Genomic DNA, 16,157 nt, shown 5'->3' on the forward strand with positions numbered 1-16,157 from the left:
GCACTGATACTGTTCTGTCAAATGGACAAAAGTAGGTCAGTAGGATAGAACCACAGTTTTTTAACTAACTAGCAGAAAATATTGGTGAAAGAATTTCATTGTTCAGTGACCATATAAAAAACTCTAAATTCCTCATCCTCTTTACTTAGTCACCTTTAATACGAGAAACTTGTCTGGACTTACTGCGCACTTCCTCAGAAAAGGCCCTGATATGTTTATTTAATGGATTTCCTTAATCTGGATGAAAAGGGGATTCCGCGTGGTGTTGGAAAAATTACAGAACAGTTCCCTTCTTGCACTTGTATATATATTTGCACACATTTCCAGTACGTATACACTCATAGTGTGTCATGACTTTTAGGTTTCACAACACCCAGATTAAGTGCTGAATCTAAATGAAGTTAAAAACTATCAGAATTAAAAGGCGCCATTACAGAACGAAAGGTACAGAGACCCCATAGAGGATCACCACTGATGTGCAGTGACTCCAGAATCCACTTTCAAAGTCCATCCTTGGGCTGGTGGGATAAGTTGCAATTGACATTTTGTGCTGGACTTCAGAAACAAGCTTGGCTTTCATACTGCTGTTTAAACGCAGGGGAAAATCACTCACAAAGGTCACTGAGCCCATTTCCTTTCTTTCCTCCCCATGCATCTAAAGACCTGTTAGCAACCACTTTCAGCTGCACTTTTATTACTGGCAAACATATTCAATTTTCTATATAGGAAGTGAAGAATGGGGCTGTTAACCAAAGAGCAAGTAGAAGATGAGGCAGCAATGTTTTTTTTACAGCTTTTCTTTTTTATTACACATTTGTTCTACCATCCTATATACAAGCTTCATACACAAAACTAAACCACATGGCCTCATGTCATATATTCTTATTAAACTGTAATAATCACAAGTCAAGAGCATAAGAGCCTGTAAAAGTCCACATTCAAGTGTTTTTTAATGTTTTAAAACGTAGAACTACTACATGTCTCTGTAGTCCTTCCTCCCCATCCCACATGTGATCCACAGAGAAGGTACCTCTCTGCTCCACAAACGTCTCAAACAGGTGTAGTCCACCGCCTACACCAAAGTAGTGGGACTTGGTGGCGAGGTACACAAGTCCGTCTGGTGCCAGCAGTCTGTGGAGGGTCTCATGTAGCGCAGGGTAGTAAGCAGTATTGTATATCGTCTCTGAGGTGAATATAATGTCATATTTGGGTGGTGGAGCTGTTTTTAGAATCAAAGCAAGAAATGTGGACCAGTCACCAGAGAAGAAACGACATTTAGTGAGTAATGGGTGCTGAGTTGAGTCTATGGCTCTTTTCTTAGGAGGTGGGTTGCTATCCTTTACCTCATTTTTTTCTTTCATCTTTTCACAGCCATCATCCTCCTGTATTTTTCCCTTGCTCCTCCCTTTGGTGTTATCTTCACTCTCTATTTCATCATCCTCTTGAGAGTTTAGTATTACATTTGGCACTGTGAGCTGTTCAATAACTGTACTGTTATAATCTTGGAAGTGGACCTGCCTAGCTCCTCTCTTCACAGCCAATATCCCCAAAAGGCCTGCACCACAGCCCAAATCTAAAACTCTCTTTCCCCCAAAGGTCTCTCCATTTTTCTCAAGAAGCTCCAGAAGGTCGTATGTGCACTCCCAAACCTTCAGCCCTCCCTCGTACACACCAGAGATGAGATCAGACCTCTGCTCTGCAGTGCGAGACAGAATTTTCTCCCGGTCCTCTCTCTCCAAGGCTGTCTTCTCAAAAACGGTTTCATTGAGGAAATGGAGAGGAGGAAGAGTTCCAGTGGTAACCGTTTCAAAGACAGCATCCATAAGGAGAAACTGTGGGTCGGATGGTGGAAGGTGTTCCTTGGCCTCTTTCATTGGCTCTGTTGGTTTGGTATGGGTCTCATTCTGAAAAAAACAAAGTACTATGCAGGTTAGGGAACAAGCGTTTTCCCTCAGCTACATATGTGTCTTACGGTTATTTGGATAACTACACATGTTTAAAACTGACAGTGTGGCTTGATGCACGTTTGGCAATAAAGACAGAAATCAGCAATATGCTGAGGCTCTAGAGGGAACTACTTTTAGTATTTTCTGATTTAAATGATCATGATTCATTTGGGTCTTCAGAAGAATTTCCAATAAATGTAGATATCATAGTGTGCTGTATTGTGCACTGTGTTTCAGTAAGAAAAAAATAAAACAACTAAATATGAAAGTCATTATAGCTGCACTACATATTTTCTTAACTTGCTTTCTTTGGGGAAAAAAATGAAGCTGAGGTGAGCGCTGGTATCCTTTTTGTAAGAATTTGGATTTAAGCACCTATTTGATGAACTTAAGACAATGGGAACTGATACAATCCTGTGATCCACAGTGTACACACACACTGAATATATCATGGGTGGACTGGTTTGTTAAATTGTTCATGTAAGTCACACCTACCAGTTCAGATAAAAATCTTAGCCTTTTGCATGCCTTTTTGGCATGCCTTAAGGTCAGACATAACAGTAACAACTCCGTCTATGACTGTAGTGTCAGAACACATGAGAAAACATTCAACCTACGCTCTCTAGTGGATGCACACCCATCAGAAAAATTTTCATTGTTGATCAGCTGTGATGGAATCACTCTGACAGTGGAAACTACCCAGTTTGGTAATCTCTTTATATGAGTCGAGTGTGTGTGTGTACTAGTGAGGGGGTGTGCACTGGCAGTATTATGTGGTCCTCTCAAGTGACAACTCAAAATCCATTGATTGATTTTCCAGGAAGAGGGGTACATGTTCACAACTGGACACATCTTTTCTATTCTAATTTATTCTAGTAACTTTAGCGTGGCAAATGAAATATCTAAAGTCATAAGTTACTCATTGTTATTATGCATTAAAAATCCCATACCTCTCCTAAACTTATTTTGTTAATGAGCTCAGGACTTCTCTATTCCCATGGATGTGGGAATCAGTCAGTAGAGGAATTGCATCAGTATGTGTAACTGAGCAGAGTTTTGGTACCTCAGTGCTTATTTATTTTATTAATGTAACCTGTCAATAAGTAGGCCTACAATTCAGACTTAAACACATTCAATTATTTATGCATAATTTTATTATTTTTGCTGTCTGTTTTTGATACTACCCTAACCTGACTTGATGTCCTTGAATCTTTGCATAATTTAGTTTCTGCTACAGTATTACAGTTACTGTCTTAAATAAAACGCTGTTTTAAGCTTTAAATTCCTTATGTGTTCTGCCCCTAGCCCTAATAAAACTATAAATGTCACTGCTTGCGCATATTTCTGCGGTCTACGGAAACCACAATCTGACAACACTAACGTTATATGTTAACCTAGATCATGTCAGTAACGTTACTCACTGATTCAGCAGCATTATCTTTCCTTCCGTTTTGCGATGTATTTCCATCGACGTGGTCCGGGTTTGTTGTTTGTGCTGGAACATCGAAGTTAAAGCAAAATGACATGATGAGTAACAACACCGCACACACAGCTGACTTGTTTGGAAAGTTGGTGTTTGCGTTTACTGCAATTTGCACATGGAAAAATTTGTTTTCTTCTTCTTCTTCTTGTTCACGTTCTTCTTCATCCTCTTCACGATTCACATCTAAGTTTGTTGCATCACTAGCGCCCTCGTCAGAGTCAATATCGCAAACTCGCAAACTCAAATAAACAGCGACTCCCAGCTTGTTATCTGTCTGGTATTGAAGTAAAGTAACCAGTACGCGCCTGTTTAGTGTTTCAGACATTTAACATAAGAACATAAATGTACATTTCTGGAAGAATCATCCTGAAACGTTGTAACGTATAACAATTCCTTACTCAGAATACCATGATGCCTTTCGGCGCTATTATGGCGCATGCGCACTAATTACAGATCAGGATTTGGATCTGAAAACTATCAGAAAACGTCGCTAATCCTGCTCTTCTTTCCCTTTTATGTGGCAATAGTATCGTTTTAGCCTCCCTTTTTAAAAATTCTGACGGGAAGGAAGGTCTTTTCTTTTCTTCACAGAACAGTGAGTATTCGCTAAAATAAATCTGTTATTGGGGAGATGAGCCGCAGCTAATACTCAGTGTCAAATATTTGAACAGTAAAACACTGCATGACATCCAAACAAAGGGGATTTGTATTATGGACAAATCATTTGTTAAGGCTTCCATGAGCACAGCCATAGCTAACTACTTTATAATACTCATTGAATAGCGTGTCATTAAAGTGAAGCTGGGTGCTGCTGCTGATAAAAGCCAACTCCAGTACAGATAATTGTTGCCCCTCTAAGTTCAGGTGGCTGCTAACTAACTGTTAAGCCTCCACCCAGACTCCACCCTGCCCGGAATGCAGCGAAGCAAGACTTGTCTTTTTATGCTTTGGACACATGTGACTAACCAGCCCATTTGCACACACCTCTCTATATTTCAGTGTCAGTGAATGCTCCGGCTTCTTCGTCTGCCTTTACACTGTAGCTGATGAAGTTTAAGTGTCATTTGGTAACAAACAAAACAAGCTGACTGGCCATCACATTCAGTATATGGTAAGTTAGAGCTGAGAGGGTTTGTTGACACTTGTTTTTTAAAGACGTAATGCCAAACATAGTCTGCGTGTCTGTGTATAAGCAGTTTGCCATTTATAAGGATTTGCTGCTTTTCTGTGGCTTAACTGACTGAATAGATTCAGGTTTGGTATTATTAATATCACAACAAGCTTAAATATAAACAGTTAATTGCACAGAGTTTTGGTCAAATTTACATTATGTGTCTTTTTAATTGTAGATGAATGTTTATCAAAGCAAATCTACATATTTTATAAGATTGTGAGGGTGTAGACTTCATTGTTTCTTTATTTTTCTTGTAGGTGTGGACATATCACAGATGAAGCATGAGGAGGTGTCCCAGCTCTGTGCTCCACCTAATGCGCTATGTGCGCTTGCGGTCCTGTGCCAGGAGAGGAAAGAACAGGCTGCCTCTCTGGATTAGAGAAACATGGTCTTACATCAAACTGCTGGTCCAGTCACTTTGCTTTAACTCCCTCACCGACTCAGATGTGATTTTTGACTCAATTTTTGAGCCAGTGTTTTGGACTGTGGACTATGTCACGCGGTGGTTTGGCATGGTGAGTGCCTGTTTATTTGTGTGCTCATTTAAATAGCTACTTTAGATTTTCAGTCTCACTCTGAAGAAAGCTTTCTCTGAATATCTGCTGTTTTGTGTGTAAGGTTTTTGTTTGCCTGGTGGTGATACTGACCACCTCCATCCTGGTGATAGCCTATGTGGTACTACTGCCTCTGATCCTCAACACATACTCTCCTCCATGGATTGCTTGGCACATTTGTTATGGACATTGGAACCTCATCATGATTGCTTTTCATTACTACAAGGCCGCCAAGACCTCTCCTGGGTATCCGCCTATGGTAAAATGTCTACTCCATTTTTCTGCAGAGCCACAAGTTTTAATAATCTGACCAAAATTTAAAGTTACGTTAAGTAATAGAACAAAAATGTCTATTTTTAGGAAAAAAATGATACTCCATTTGTGTCAGTCTGCAAGAAATGCATCATGCCCAAACCAGCAAGAACACACCACTGTGGTATCTGTAACAGGTGACTTAACAACATTTTATTAGTGGAGTAATGGACTGGTTAGCCAAGGCTCTTTCTGGTGTCAGGCTCTCCATGTCTGTTAGAAAAGAAACAAAAAGCCTTGCAGAATTGTTATATTATAAGTATTAGACTGAATATTTCCTTTTTTATTTGCAGATGCATTCTGAAAATGGACCATCATTGTCGTATCCTTTGTGATAACATTTCATTTTTTGTAGTACCAGAAAACACAAGCTGTCAGATGAAGAGATGGTGGTTTTCCTTAATATTAGAATCTCAGCCTGGTTGAATAACTGCGTGGGCCATTTTAACCATCGTTACTTCTTCTCCTTCTGTCTGTTCATGACATTAGGCTGTGTGTACTGTAGCATCAGTGGCAGAAATCTGTTCCTAGATGCATACAGTGCTCTTGAGGTGAGATGCTTAGACTCACACAGCTGAGTGTTTGGTTTTTTTTCCCTTGTAAGGCTTGTAAGGTTTTATCTGTTACTTTACCTACATTTCTAGTGTCTTTGTCTGTGGGGCTTAGCTATTGCTCACTGACGCTACTTTTTTTCTGTTATTAACACCTGGGTTTGTGTATGTGGGCTGTTTCACTAGCGCTTTAAGCATTTGGATATGGAAAAGCCAGGGGTACCCGTAACAGGGATGGGACTTCTTATAGGTCTTCTTCCAACTGTCCAGGTACATTTTCAAACATGCACACATCCTTGAGTTTCCCTTCAGGGATTAATACATTTAATCTCTTATCTTATAGTATCACAACATGGTTAATTATCTGTTAGTTTTGTAATACATGCTCTTTTTATTCTATTGAAGACCAACTATCAGACACCTGCACCAGCATACACCTTTAAGGATAAGGTGATTAATAAGAGCATCATCTACATGTGGGTGCTTACCAGGTAAAAATACACATTTCATGTTACCATATGTAGGACCATGTCACCTTATATTACTAAGCCCTACACATTCATTCAAAGCACATTTTTGTTTTATGTAGCGTGTTGACAGTGGAAAAGTTCAGTATTCTCAAATATATCAGTATGAATACTCAATCCGCTTAATTCATTAGGCATGCAATCCAAAATGTAGGAGCTGCAAAACATTAACAGCAATGTAAATTATGGTGAAACAGTGTAATATAAGTTGCATATTGCATATACTACAGTATGTAGTATAAAATTTGGACATGGTTGTTGTAATGGATCAAATTAAATGTGCTTTCTTCTTTCAGCACAGTGGGAGTGGCACTGGGAGCTTTGACAATTTGGCATGCTATTCTCATATCCAGAGGAGAGACCAGCATAGAAAGACACATTAACAGCAAAGAAACAGAGCGAATGGCAAAATGGGGGAAGGTTAGCCTGATACATAATTAATACATGTTTAAACAATTCAGGTAGTCAATAGTGCAAAGCAATGTTTTTTTTTATGAGTCACAAACCTTCAATAAACATGTTCTTAGGTTTATATGGCATTGGCATTTAATAGTTTTTAATTGCTGCTTTTCTTGTTCTTGAATTGCTCTCCCAGGTTTACAAAAACCCTTTCAACTATGGCAAGCTGAATAACTGGAAAATCTTCTTTGGCGTAGAGAAGAGAAGGTGTGTTGTATTTAATGTTTGCAGAGATTTTTAGTTAAGGAGCACATACATCATATGTGATCAGTGCTGTCTTGTACTGCTTGCCAACTTGTTTTGTTTTATCTTTTACCTTTAGTCACTGGGTGACACGAGTTCTCCTTCCTTCTGGGCACACCCCACATAGTGATGGATTGACGTGGAGCATTTTCCCAATTAAAAAGGACTTGATACCTGTATGACAGACTCTCCTTGGGCATATTTGTAGCCTGCTGGCATCAGCCTGTTGTGTGTCTAACCCCTTCTGGTCATTTGATCTGGTTGGGTTTCATACAACTTGTTTCCTCAGTTGTGTGGAGGTCACATCAACTTCTAATACCTCAAAAACTTGCAGTGGTGTTGCTCATGGTTTAACAGTCTATATTCTTCAGCAGGGAAAAGGCTCCATGTTATGGATGGTTTGTTCTTTGCTGGGTTTAATTTAGAAACTGGTCTTAAATGACCGGGTTGACATTTTCAAGCCACATGTTCTGACTGACATATCATTGGACTGAAGTACCCCTAGTGTCATAATTTTTTAGGCAAACTATCTTTGCCTGCCTAGCAATTTATTCAAAAAAGGAATAGCACACAGTGTTTTTTCTTAATACCTCCACCTCCCTGTTTGATTGGCTCACTCTAGTCCAACACTGCAGTACCATGATAATGTGTTATTTATATGTATTTTGTACCTTTTATGTTATTAAATCTTTGTAATTTGATTTATTTAAATAAATCTACACTGTCATATTTAATTATCACTAAAGAGGTACATCGTTATTACACATAGCCAAATTTACAAGTTTACAACTTCACATTTTGTAAAACTGATGTATACATTTTCCTCTTGCAGATTTGAAGATATGTATCTGTGCCTATGTAACTGTTTTGGTGTTTTTTTTGGTTCACATTTACTGTGAAGAGGAGATAAACTCCAGGGTTACGTCACACTGTTGCTTACACTGCTAGTAACAGAAGACTAATTGAGATGCATGCCAGACTTGAGCTAAAGAGTGATGTTTATATATTAGAACAGAAATGAGCAAACAGGACATATGAAAATTTCCCATCCAGATGATCCATATTGCTCATTTGATGAAGCAATTTGTTGGTAGAGATTGTTATATCAGGACATAAGATAAATATTTAATATTTTCTCGTTAATGCATTTGCTGAACTGGCAATTTGATACTGAGAGTTGAATGGGTGGTGTAAAAGAAAGAGGCTGTTTGGTAAAGAGAAGAGATTCAGAGATGGTAAAAGATTTTAGCCTGATTCTAATTCTCATTCAGCCTGCAATAGCTCATCAAACAAACACACACACACACACAGGGGAAGCCTGTGAATATTAAATCTTCCAGCAGGTGTCAATGTTCAATTTATCAAGTTTGGCGTAAAGCTGTACAGTATGTTGAGGAATAAGGATAATTGGTTAACAATGAAGAATCCTGCTGTTCTTTTTTAATTGGATCGTTAGATCTACTGTACAGGAAACTAATAATAAAAACTATATTTTTCCTCACATTCATACACTATGACTCTGTGTAGACCTGTTAGAGGACAGGTTATCTAGGGTTAACAGAATCCTTGTGCCAAGATTGAATTGTACAGGATTATCTTGTCCCCAGACTATGTTGTGACATAATCCAAAATAAAATTAAACTTGGGATATTAAATTTAAGCAACACACGGTAATAAACCTGTTGAACTGAAATAGTGTGGTCTACAGTAGCCTATATCAACCGGTTTCTAACCAATTTTATTCTAAAGGAAACTACTAATAGCAATATAATAACATCATAGAAGTCAAATCTTTTAGGAAGAAACGTGAGCAACGAGAGTTTTTAAGGACTGATTTTTAATAGTAATAAAATTTAAGGCAAATGCCAGATTTTTTAAAATGTCGTGGAAAACCTATAATTAAAGCAATAAAAAAACTACTTCCGTCTTGCATTTAAAACTAAAACCTGTAAAGGAGTACACTACAAAAAATGGCTCAGTAACCCTACAGTTCATGTTACTGTTTTTTACAATGTTTTTGTAACGACTCTGTTTATTGTTCTAGAAATGTACTTCTTTGGAGAGTCAATTATTATCTTTACCAGTTCGTAGTATTATTCTGAAGGAGTCGTTTCTCAGTTTTTGCTCTTATTTTGGTTAGCATGACGCTCGGGATTGAATTGGTCTAAACTGCGCATGCGTGCAGGGCGCTAAGGCTTTAATACTAAATCAGAGCTAAGGGTTTGAGTGGATGAAGTCCATTCACTCTGACTCCCGGGGTGTCGCGGATTTTGATTGCCGTTTTCTTTGGGCAGAAGCTGTTGTGATTATTTGGAGGCTCTGCAGGGCCGCACCGGTCCGATTTCCCCGCCCCCCCCCCCCAAATCCTGCACAGACACAGGATATCCCAGTTAGTCTGTCGACCTGCTGACTCTCACCCTCTGCTCATCGTCCCATCAGGGTCCTGTGATAACTTCACTTGGAAACAAGTTCGGATGTGGCAAGCAAACTGCAGACGAATGCATAATTTAGCAGACTGGATTTCTGGTAGGAAATATATTTTATTTTATATATTTTATTGTAATATATATATTTAATATATATAGTGTATATATTATATCAATACCACTTTAATAATACTGCAAATTGATCAACCTTATTTTGACATACGCTTTTAAAATTAAAAACTGAATTAGACCTGCTGCATGATCGCATATTTAAATGTAATATGTAAATTAAAAATCAGAAGAAGGGTGGTATGAGGTCCTTGCGCGTGTCCTCGTCAGCTGGCAGTACACGTGACGTAAACATCGCTGCTTCTCTGACCTCACCGGAACAAGAGTGCTGAGCTGTCATTATTCACTGATGATGCTTTTCATATAAGGCACTTCATTTAGCGTTAACATTCACTGACATGACTACACGCACATTTTAAAGAGCATTTGTGTTCGAGTATATGACAAATATGGCCTGGGCTGACTGATGATTTCTCTGCCTGGTGTGGAATGTAGGGACAGTGATGGGAGGCTGTGTGGGCAGGAGCAGGACCGATGGACAAGGGAGTGCCCGAACGTCGACAAGGAGCAAAAAACGTGGAGGTGAGAATTAGGACACTGTGTCCTTAAGCCAGAAACTGGGAATAAAACAGAAAAAGTGCAATGGGATGAACAGTCACACAGTGTAAAGCCAGTATAAAGATGCAGCCTTAACAATTTAGACATACATTTATTGTAAAAGGCAGTGTGATTCTAAGGTATGTTCCTGTTGCAGAGATGTCTTTCTAAATCTGAAGAGCTTACTGTCTCCAGTGTCTTGGGAGGCATTGCTCAGTCATGTGTGTAATCTGTGCCGAGGACATGCCCTGATAGGACAGTGTTTTATATAAACACTGCTCATTCCATGAGAAAAAGCTGCTGTGCACTCAACTGGATGTCAAACATTCTGTTTTGGGAAGCAGCAGCTGCAGCTGCACACTTTTCATATCAGAGTGTGACCTGTTTGTTGGAGATTTTATTTACATGCAGAAAGATATCCTTTCAGATCAGTTCCATAGTCCCAGATCTTGTATTTCTGTGAGATGCAAAAGAACAAGGTTGCTGCAGTGAAGTACCTGACAATTAGCTGTTGGAATGCACCATCCAAGACACAGATTTCCATTTATTCATATAAATAGCAGAGCTGTCCTGAAGGAAAACAATCAACTGCAGTTCACAGAAGTACAGTAGCTTCTCCTTCAAATGGACTGTAATGGTCTGATGAGGCTTTGTTGTGTGTTAATAGGTTTAGCATGTTGTCTTTGGGTATTTCTATCCTGTCTCTAAATAGAGCTTATAGGATTAAGCCTGCTGTGTAAAGAAGCTACTGTATGTTCTGGTTAGAACACTTATTCTCCCGGTGTATTGAATCTGTTTCCAGGAACTGATCTTATGGTGTTTCGGGCCTGTGCAGTGTTATAAGAATGGATGTTAGTGGAGGCAGAGTGGTAATTTTTGAGCAACTGGAGTAGTGTCACGGTGGTTATCTCAGCCAGTGGTGTGGTGTGCTGCAGAAAGCTGGTTGGACATAGCAGGAGCTGTGCTCTTCCTCAGGGTGTACAGGGTGCATTACTGCATACTCTTGATGTACAGTAATTTGACTCGCTTCAAACATCAGAGGAAAAACAGCTATGGGGGTGCCTAACTCCAGAGAATACAACTACCATCAGGCTCCAAATACACCCTTTAGGATCCTCCTGAAAAGTAAGTATATTTAAGTCTGGGGTGAAATAAGTGCTTTTATATTTTTTGGTTTTGTGGTTGTGCAGCTCACTTTATTGTACCATTATTTTTCAAAGAAGGTTTTGTGCTGCATTTGACATTTTTTTGTGTTGATCCTGTTGTTATTGTACCAAGTTTAACATTTTCTTGTAGATTTGCATGTCAGTACTAATTATTAGTTTACACATAGCTCAGCTGTAAGTGAAATACCATAATAATAATAATAATAAAAAGAAATACCATAATAAATGAAAAGTAAACAGAAGGGAAAATGGCTAAAAACACAAGAAAAACAAACATAATTGACATTCTCCATTGTGCAGCCTTTTCTGCAATACTTTACTTTCTAGGAGACTTGTATCACTTGATTAGTTGTGAGTTTGTAAGTTTACGTTTTTAGGTTTGCAAAGCTATTATTTTCTATGAATATAATGGATTTGTGATTATTTATATTTATATACATAGATATGTTTATATTATATATATTTATATTTGTTCTGTTTATATGAACAGGCAGATCACTGAATATTATTATATCTTCTAGTAGTAATGATTAAAATAGCATACTAAAATGATGCCTGAATAACAATAGTCCCTAAATAGCTCTTTAATTTACATGATGGGAATTTATTAAATTGCTTTTATGATAGTGTTTCAACCCTGGAATGTTTAAGCTTGAGAAAGAAATTGATCCACTGATTTTATTTGAAATAAGCTTAGATTCCAGGTACCCAGGCTTAGAGCTGAGGGCACACAGACAGAGCTGATCCCTTTGTTACACTCCACTACAAACATGCTCACCTACTTACTAAAGCATTAATGTGGATGAAAATATTGTCTTAAAAGTCACACGTATTTCTTTGTTGTATGTAGTAGGGCACCTTTGTGCCAGCAGGTAATGCCAACCCAAACTGCTGGTATATTTCAGACCTGTGGGATACACTGAGCTCCCTACAGTACTGTTATGTTACAACATGTACAATTAAGAAAACATTTAGTCGAGCATGATTTGTTGAGTAAACAGTGTGCTGTAGCTTATATCTGCTCGTGTTAAACTTTATACTTTGAAATATCCCATGAACCCTCAGAACTAAAACATAGGCCCTATATTTTCTGAAAATGTGTCCACCTGTGGCAAACTGAAATGAATGGACGTAGTTTAAAAAGGTGCACACCTGGGTGTATAAGGTCCCTCACACTGCATTGTCAGGACATAATCCAAGTCCAAGGAACTCTCTGTGGACATCTGTGTTAAAATTGTGATGAGGGATTTATCAGGCTAATGATAAAACCATTTCAAAAGTTTTGAATGTTCCAGGAAAGATTTACCTCAATAATTTGATGAGCAGGAATCCAGGTCACTCTAGCAGAGCTTCAAAAGTCTTTTGCAGTGGTAGAGGAACCTGCTGGGAGCACTTCATTACCTTTATGCTAGACTGGCTAAAAGGAAGGCACTTTGAGTAAAAGACCTGCTTGGAGTTTTCTAAATGACATTTAAAGGATTCTAAGAGCATGATAACATGGTTTTCTGGTCTGATGAAACAAGATAGAGCTCGAAGCACCATGTCTGTAGCACCTGGCTTCTACCATCACTACGGTGAAACCGGTGGTGGTAGCATCATGCTATAGGGCAGCTTCTCAGCAGCAGGGGCATAAAGAATGGTCAGAATTAAGGGAATGCCGTACTTTAATGCATCTAAATAGAGAGGTCCTGAAGAAAATCTGCTTTAGAGTGCACTCTACCTGAGACTGTTGGGAAGGTTTATGTTTCAGCATGACAATGACCCAAAGCATACAGCCAAGTCAACACTGGACAAGTCTCTGATTGTCCTTGAGAGGCCCAGACAAAGCCCAGACTTATATCCCACAGAACATCTGTGTTCTCTTCTTCTGTGAAGATGCGGGTTCACGGAATAATGGGTTTGTAGTGTTTGTGTTTCTGTGTGCTTGCTGTAGTAGGCTTTCATTGGCCACAGTGCTCATCTTTCCAACCAATGCCTTATGGGATAGGGCTAGCTAAATCCTGTTATGTGGAACCTGATTACTGGCTATAATCCACTGGTGTGTACTTGTGTATGTGTGAGTGTGTGTCCTTGCACATGTATGTGCCACTGCAGTAATCCACAGCACTATAAATAATCACTTTGATTTTCCTCCCTATGTCAATCAAATTGACTTGGTGTGATGCTACTGTATATTTACCATATATGCCAGCATGGAAACACAGAATAAAAACAATTACTTGATTTATGTGCTGTTTATGTGGCTGCACTCTAACTTCTGTAATGTATCTTATACTGAGAAGTATCTGAGAAGTCTTGACACTGACTTATGTCCAGAGTAATGATAAAGAGCTCAGTCATTTTTACAGACCTTCTGAGCCAATTCGACAACTATCTATATCTTATATTTATCACATTTCCCAGAGCTTCACTACCATACTTGGTTTTACTGCCCTGTAATAAAAAGTTGTGCATAAATGGTTTCTTATATTTGGCCACAGACTTTAGAGCTGTTCTTTGGTCATATTTTAAATCAGATTGAACACTGTGTTTTTATTTTTTAGGACGCAATGAGCCCCTTAAGAAAGAGCGTCCAAAATGGAAGAGTGAGTATCCAATGACGGAGGGCCAGCTGAGGAGTAAAAGGGACGAGTTCTGGGATACGGCTCCAGCCTTTGATGGACGGAAAGAGATCTGGGATGCCCTCAGAGCAGCAGCCCTGGCTGCAGAGTGCAATGACCTAGAACTAGCACAAGCTATAGTGGATGGAGCCTGCATTACTCTGCCACATGGTATGAAACACCACCCACAGGCACATGAACACACACATGCTCTCGCAGATATAGAAATGTGCCTCATTCAACTATCAGTTGTAAGCTATAAATGTTGAACCTCCAGCGCTAATGCATAACTCACTGTAATATCTCTCAAAATGTCAAAGGACGGCCATCAGAATCCCATGCATCAGTTGCTCAGAGATTACTCCTGTAATAGTTACATAATAGTCTCAGTGCTGCATGACCACTGAGAATGGATTGGTGCACAGAAAGCCATGACAGAGTTTGGTAGAAAGAAAACTGTCTGTTCGTATTTATGTACCCACAGAAGAATATACGAGCTTTTACCGATTGTACTGAAGGACAATAGTGTTGTTGATAAAAATACGATGTACAGAAAGTACATTTAGTGTAGATGTTCAGGCCTCATGCATCCCCTGGTTTATTGACAGTGTGTTGGAAAGTTAGTGTTTGGGTTAACGTTAGTTGGTTATTACTGAAACTGGTTGTTGAACTAGGTCATTTCGTCCTCTGCAGGCTCTCTCACTGAGAGTTATGATGAACTGGGAAATCGCTACCAGCTCCCAGTTTACACTTTAGCCCCGCCAGTCAACCTCATCTCTGAAACATCCAGCGAGAACAAAGCGTCTGAATCCACAGAAAAACAAGGTCAACCCCCTCCATGCAGACAAGAGTTCCAGCTGCGAGTACGACTGTCGACAGGTAAGAAACATCCGGTATGACCTATTATGTATAAAATATGACATTTAAATCTAGTATGATAAGCAATTGTGCCCATGCATATAAAATGTCACTATGGCTTGTTTTCATCTAAGCTGCAGTCTAATGTATAATTAATAGCTTTTCAGTGTCTCACAGCTTGTTCTGGAATCTGTGTCAACTCTATTTTATGGCTTGTGGTTTTCTTTAGGAAAGGATGTGCGTCTGACAGCCAGCATGGCTGACTCCATCGCGGAGCTAAAGAAACAGCTGGAGGAACAGGAAGAAATTGATGTGATCCGCCAAAGGTGGTTCTTTTCTGGGAAGCTCCTGACTGACAAGACCCGTTTGCAAGATACCAAGATCCAGAAAGACTTTGTCGTCCAAGTCATTGTGAATATAAACCCTTCAGTCATAGCTAACTGATGTGTGCGATGGAGGGCTATGAAGTGAAGAAAAGATAAAGAACGTGCCAGAGAGGGGTGCAGTAATATGCTTGAAATCACTTTCCAGTTGGTACTGCAGTGGAATTTTGTGTACATTTTTATATAATAAGATTATTGCTTTTATATCGGTCCCTTTTGTATTTTTTTCCTTTTTCCAAATGAAGTAAGAATATTAAAAAGCACTGAAACACTTTAGATTAAAAGTAGTCCTACAATGCACATCCCAGCATCTGTTGGTCTTTTTGTGTGGACATCAATTCACATCTCTACTGGTTACATGGGCTCCCCACCTTGTCATGTGTGTTTGTACTTGTGCTTATTGATCAACTGAATATGGTTCAACTGGGGATCCAACTAAGGATAATCCATTCTCAAAACCCATTCTCACAAACAAAATGGACAAATAAAAAATGGAAATATCAGTGTTCATACGTGTTGTTTGGTCATGTAACTATATGCGCACGACATTTTCACTTCACAACATTATAATGAAGACACAGAATGTAACAAACATATAGATCAGAGACGATAAGGTTGTTTTGTTCTTTTTGTTTTTTTTTTACTTTATCACTCCAAGCAAGATACTGTTGTTTAATGTACAATATGTTGCTCGCCGTACTCAAGTCATTTATCAATAAATCTTGTACATTTAAACTCATTCTGCACTATCCTGATTCTTAAGCATCACAAGTCTCCACAGAAACCAACAGAAAGAAAGACATATAAAA

At 38.9% G+C, this 16,157-nt stretch overlaps 3 protein-coding genes across 6 annotated transcripts; 2 read left to right on the forward strand and 1 right to left on the reverse strand.

Annotated features, from left to right (window-relative positions):
- Positions 1-802: 802 nt before the first annotated feature.
- On the reverse strand, positions 803-3,605 carry mettl18 (methyltransferase 18, RPL3 N3-histidine). Its single transcript, XM_026309534.1, has 2 exons — positions 3,368-3,605; positions 803-1,904 (listed from the first exon to the last, which is right to left on the reverse strand). Exons 1-2 carry the CDS (start codon positions 3,470-3,472, stop codon positions 939-941), a joined length of 1,071 nt encoding a protein of 356 aa, XP_026165319.1. The 5' UTR covers positions 3,473-3,605; the 3' UTR covers positions 803-938.
- Positions 3,606-3,877: 272 nt separating this feature from the next.
- On the forward strand, positions 3,878-7,989 carry zdhhc16a (zDHHC palmitoyltransferase 16a). 3 transcript variants are annotated; one of them, XR_003295797.1, is made up of 12 exons: positions 3,878-4,024; positions 4,429-4,540; positions 4,861-5,118; positions 5,222-5,416; positions 5,518-5,606; positions 5,763-5,791; positions 5,887-6,020; positions 6,207-6,290; positions 6,426-6,511; positions 6,849-6,967; positions 7,143-7,213; positions 7,329-7,396. XR_003295797.1 is itself a non-coding variant. In XM_026308482.1 (12 exons), the coding sequence occupies exons 3-12, from the start codon at positions 4,885-4,887 to the stop codon at positions 7,429-7,431; spliced, it is 1,149 nt and encodes a 382-aa protein (XP_026164267.1). In that variant the 5' UTR covers positions 3,878-4,024; positions 4,429-4,540; positions 4,861-4,884; the 3' UTR covers positions 7,432-7,989. The 3 variants fall into 3 exon arrangements, 2 of the variants coding, with proteins under 2 accessions (XP_026164267.1, XP_026164268.1); XM_026308482.1 differs by having other exon boundaries at positions 6,844-6,967; positions 7,329-7,989; XM_026308483.1 differs by lacking the exon at positions 6,207-6,290 and having other exon boundaries at positions 6,844-6,967; positions 7,329-7,989.
- Positions 7,990-9,644: 1,655 nt separating this feature from the next.
- Positions 9,645-15,948, forward strand: ubtd1a (ubiquitin domain containing 1a). Of its 2 annotated transcripts, none has more exons than XM_026309687.1 (5): positions 9,645-9,775; positions 10,240-10,326; positions 14,051-14,278; positions 14,801-14,986; positions 15,195-15,948. In XM_026309687.1, exons 1-5 carry the CDS (start codon positions 9,724-9,726, stop codon positions 15,407-15,409), a joined length of 768 nt encoding a protein of 255 aa, XP_026165472.1. In that variant the 5' UTR covers positions 9,645-9,723; the 3' UTR covers positions 15,410-15,948. The 2 variants fall into 2 exon arrangements, with proteins under 2 accessions (XP_026165472.1, XP_026165471.1); XM_026309686.1 differs by lacking the exon at positions 9,645-9,775 and adding an exon at positions 11,381-11,466 and having other exon boundaries at positions 10,142-10,326.
- Positions 15,949-16,157: the final 209 nt, after the last annotated feature.

This window comes from Mastacembelus armatus, chromosome 15, assembly GCF_900324485.2.
Source record: "Mastacembelus armatus chromosome 15, fMasArm1.2, whole genome shotgun sequence".
In the NCBI taxonomy this organism is placed as follows: domain Eukaryota; kingdom Metazoa; phylum Chordata; class Actinopteri; order Synbranchiformes; family Mastacembelidae; genus Mastacembelus; species Mastacembelus armatus.

Excerpts from the sequence above, each read along its gene's own strand:
- mettl18 (XM_026309534.1), bottom strand. The coding sequence starts at position 3,472 with ATGTCATTTTGCTTTAACTTCGATGTTCCAGCACAAACAACAAACCCG. Across the intron at positions 1,905-3,367 it reads AAGATAATGCTGCTGAATCA|AATGAGACCCATACCAAACC; the intron begins GTGAGTAACGTT and ends TGTTTTTTTCAG.
- zdhhc16a (XM_026308482.1), top strand. The coding sequence starts at position 4,885 with ATGAGGAGGTGTCCCAGCTCTGTGCTCCACCTAATGCGCTATGTGCGC. Across the intron at positions 5,417-5,517 it reads CTCCTGGGTATCCGCCTATG|GAAAAAAATGATACTCCATT; the intron begins GTAAAATGTCTA and ends GTCTATTTTTAG. Across the intron at positions 7,214-7,328 it reads TTTGGCGTAGAGAAGAGAAG|TCACTGGGTGACACGAGTTC; the intron begins GTGTGTTGTATT and ends TTTTACCTTTAG.
- ubtd1a (XM_026309686.1), top strand. The coding sequence starts at position 10,211 with ATGATTTCTCTGCCTGGTGTGGAATGTAGGGACAGTGATGGGAGGCTG. Across the intron at positions 10,327-11,380 it reads AAGGAGCAAAAAACGTGGAG|AGGAAAAACAGCTATGGGGG; the intron begins GTGAGAATTAGG and ends TTCAAACATCAG. Across the intron at positions 14,987-15,194 it reads GCGAGTACGACTGTCGACAG|GAAAGGATGTGCGTCTGACA; the intron begins GTAAGAAACATC and ends GGTTTTCTTTAG.